The sequence below is a fragment of the Phaseolus vulgaris genome, chromosome 8, assembly GCF_051622355.1.
Source record: "Phaseolus vulgaris cultivar YP4 chromosome 8, ASM5162235v1, whole genome shotgun sequence".
In the NCBI taxonomy this organism is placed as follows: Eukaryota; Viridiplantae; Streptophyta; class Magnoliopsida; order Fabales; family Fabaceae; genus Phaseolus; species Phaseolus vulgaris.
In genome coordinates this window covers 28,994,403-28,998,250 of record NC_143505.1, presented here as the reverse complement: position 1 = coordinate 28,998,250, position 3,848 = coordinate 28,994,403, and the positions used below count along the sequence as shown (strand labels likewise).

Sequence of the window (3,848 nt, the reverse complement as noted above, 5' to 3'; positions counted from 1 at the left end):
GTGGCTGTGAAACAAATACCTCTTCATTTATATAACCATTCAAGAAGGCACTCTTCACATCCCTTTGAATAACTTGAATCCTTTCATGCAGGAGAAGGTAAGGAGCAGTCTAACAGCTTCAAGCCGAGCCACTGGTGCATATGTTTCATCATAGTCTATTCCCTCTTCTTGATTATACCCTTTAGCCACTAGTCTAGCCTTATTTCTGGTAATCACCCCATGCTCATCCATCTTGTTTCTGAATACCCACTTTTTTCCAATGATGTTCATTTCAGGTATTCTAGGAACAATAGTCCATACCTCATTCAGAGCAAATGGATTCAGTTCCTCTTGCATAGCCAAAATCCAGTTACTGTCCTTGAGTGCTTCATTCAGATTTTTAGGCTCCACTTGAGATACAAAGGCCATTGTCTCACAGAAATTATTCAGGGACTTCCTAGTTGAAACTCCTTTCTGAATGTTCCCAATGACATTATCAAGGGTTAAATCTCTTGGAGTTTTCCATTCTTTTGGCAAACCTGCAGAAACAGTAGGTTCTTGGACAGCATGTGAGTCAGCAGTATCAATATGAATCAATTCATTTTTATTTAAAACAGATTTTAAATCATCACATTCCAGGTCATCTGCAGCATTTTTAGGTATGCTATGATCAATTTCATCAAATACAACATGCATTGATTCTTCTACTATGAGCAATCTTTTATTGAAGACTCTATATGCATGACCATTCAAAGCATAGCCAATGTGAATACCTTTATCAGTTTTAACATCAAATTTACCCAAATTCTCTTTGCCATTATTCAATACAAAGCATTTACAAACACTCTAAGGTGACTCACACTAGGTTTCCTGCCCTTATACAATTCATATGGTGTTTTCTTAAGGATGGGTCTAATTAAGGTTCTGTTTAACACACAAGCTGCAGTATAGACTGCATCTGCCCAAAAATACTTAGGAAGCTTAGATTCATTTAACATAGTTCTAGCAAGTTCCTCTAATGATCTGTTTTTCCTTTCAACTACACCATTTTGTTGGGGAGTCCTAGGAGCTGAAGAGCTATGTGATATCCCATGTTTTTCACAAAACCTTTCAAATCTAGCATTTTGAAACTCACCCCCATGATCACTTCGAATGGATTTTATATATCAACAATTTTCATTTTGCAAAACCTTTGCTAATTTCTTAAAGGCATTGTAAGCATCATTTTTATATGCAAGAAAAATAGTCCATGTATATCTAGAGTAGTCATCCACAACAACCAAAGCATACAGATTTCTAGCCAAGCTAGCAACTCTAGAGGGTCCAAATAGATCCATATGCAATACATCCAATGGATTCTTAGTAGAAACAATGTCCTTTGAATTGAAAGAAGATCTGATATGTTTACCTTTCACACAAGCATCACGGAGCCTGTTTTCCTGAAATTTAATGTTAGGCAAACCAGAAACAAGATCTTTGGATTTCAATTTGTTTAAGTGATTAGTGTGAATGTGAGCAACCTCCTGTGCCACAGCCAAGACTCATCACTTCTCGATAGTAGACACTCATTTGAATAATCACTTTCTAGAATATCCAAGAGATATATGTTATTCACTCTCTTACCAGTAAAGAACACCTTACCAGAGGAGTCATTTGAAATTGTGCAGCCATTTGACTTGAAGTTCACCTTGTATCCTTTGTGACATAGTTGGTTGATACTTAGAAGGCTATGCTTGAGTCCTTTCACATAAAGCACATTCTCAATAGTGGTTGAATTTCCAGTTCCAACAGTTCCCCTGCCCAGAATTCTTCCACGGTTATTGTCCCCATAGGTTACATGTCCCTCTAGCTTGAGCTTTAAGCTGGTAAATTTTGTCAGATCACCAGTCATATGTTTTGAACATCCACTGTCCAAATACCATTGATTTCTCTTGCTGCCTTTCTGCAAAACAGGGAAAAAATAATACAAATGGTATCGTTTTCAGTATAGGGTCCAACAAAGATTAAAACCTTTCCTTTGGTAGCCATTTGGCTAAGTTTTTAGGAACAAGATATTTTCTAGCAATTCATGACCTAGAGGTATGACCAGATTTCATACAATAAAAGCAGGTAACATGAGATGCCTTTTTGTCACTGTTAAAAGCTGAAAAACCTGATTTTGCTGGAACAAAGAAACTTGAAAGCTTTTTAACATTGGTTACATTTCCAGGGTTATAACCATTACCATTCTTGTTAAAAACAACATTCTGTGAACCAAGGAGAGACTCAAGATTCTCTCTTCCATTAGTGAAATTAGATAGGGTTTTTAGCAAATATTCCACTTGTTTTTCCAATTTTTCACAGGTTTTAATAGAGGCATGCAAGCATATTAGTTCAAGACATACAAGATCAGTTTTAGCCTTATGCAGTTCTTCCTCAAGTGTTTTTACTTTAGGTGCAAGCACATTATTTACCTTTTGCAACTTACTGCATATTACAGCCAATATATTTGCCTTATCATGTGTTTCTTTGAAAGCAGCAAGCAATTGATCATAGTTATCAGATTCCATAGAGAATTCACTTACTGAATCAGAGATTGATCCTTCATCTTTCACCATGAAGCACATATTGGTTTCCTCACTCTCAGTTGAAGAGCTACTGGTTGAAGATACTTCATTCTCTTCCCAAGAAATGTAAGCTTTTCTCCCCTTGCTCTTTTCAACTTTCTTGCTTGCTGATTTTTCCTTTGATTGATTGTTTGGACAATCCATCTTGATATGCCCTGTTTTACCACAACCAAAGCAAGTGTAGTTAGAGGAATTAGATTCATTCGGTTTAGGATACCTTCTTTTCTGTTGGTTCCTATCTCTGCTTTTCTTCTTTAGGAATCTGCTGAACCTCTTTGTCAGTAGGCTGATTGTTTCATCATGTTCAGCATCTTCTTTCTCCTCATTGATGTCACTCTGTGCACTTGCTTTCAGTGCAAGTCCCTTGGGTTTCCTTTCCACTGTTTCTTGCTCTTTTAGTCTCTTGAGCTCCAGCTCATGCTCCATTAATTTTCCAAATAGTGCAGCAGTGGGCAGCTTTGATAGATCACGACTTTCAGATATGGCAGTCACTTTGGGTTGCCAACTTCTATCAAGGCACTTCAGCACCTTTATGTTAAGTTCCTTTTTGTCAAATACCTTTCCCAATTTAGTAAGATGATTCATAATGTGGGTGAACCTTTTTTGCACATCAGCAATGCTCTCTTCGGGTTGAATTCTAAAAATTTCATACTCTTGGATGAGAGAATGTTTTCTTGATCTCTTCACATTCTCAGTACCTTCATGAGTAACTTCCAAGACCTCCCACATCTCCTTAGCTGAACTGCATTGAAATATTCTGAAGAACTCATCCATTGTTAATGACGAAGTTATGATGTTCTTAGCTACAAGATCATATTGAGCCTTCTTCTTTTCACTCTCACTCCATTTAGATCTTGGCTTTGCCACTTCTTCATCCTTGACAACCTGGTGGCACATAAGTTCCATGGACTACAGCCTCCCAAATACACGAGTCAATAGATTCCATGAAAATTTTCATTCTAATTTTCCAAAAAGCATAATTCATCCCATTGAACATAGGGGGTTTATTGATAGACGATCCCTCAGCAAAAAGCACTTTAAACTCAGACATTATTGCAAACAAACTTGATTAAAATACAAGTCCTAGCTCTGATACCAATTGTTGTGTTCAATAGTGTCAAAGTTCAAGAGGGGGGGGGGGTGAATTGAGCTTTTAAAACTTTCGCACAGATTCAGATTTTATCACAATACATAGAAAATAAATCGATTTATTTAGCAATGAACAAATTTATTTTTATATTGTTTATGTACTTTAAGGCTTTT

The 3,848-nt window shown here is 36.8% G+C and overlaps 1 protein-coding gene across 1 annotated transcript; it reads right to left on the bottom strand.

The window, feature by feature from the left end:
* Positions 1-1,145: 1,145 nt before the first annotated feature.
* On the bottom strand, positions 1,146-3,359 carry LOC137825044 (uncharacterized). Its single transcript, XM_090294088.1, has 4 exons — positions 2,750-3,359; positions 2,433-2,542; positions 1,736-1,921; positions 1,146-1,418 (listed from the first exon to the last, which is right to left on the bottom strand). The coding sequence occupies exons 1-4, from the start codon at positions 3,357-3,359 to the stop codon at positions 1,146-1,148; spliced, it is 1,179 nt and encodes a 392-aa protein (XP_090150214.1).
* Positions 3,360-3,848: the final 489 nt, after the last annotated feature.

Bases quoted from the DNA above. Each gene is read 5' to 3' on its own strand.
- LOC137825044 (XM_090294088.1), bottom strand. From the start codon at position 3,359: ATGGATGAGTTCTTCAGAATATTTCAATGCAGTTCAGCTAAGGAGATG. The intron at 2,543-2,749 runs GTAAAACAGGGC...TCTCTGATTCAG, and splicing joins CTACACTTGCTTTGGTTGTG to TAAGTGAATTCTCTATGGAA. The intron at 1,419-1,735 runs GTGCTTTATGTG...ATTAAATTTCAG, and splicing joins ATTCAACCACTATTGAGAAT to GAAAACAGGCTCCGTGATGC.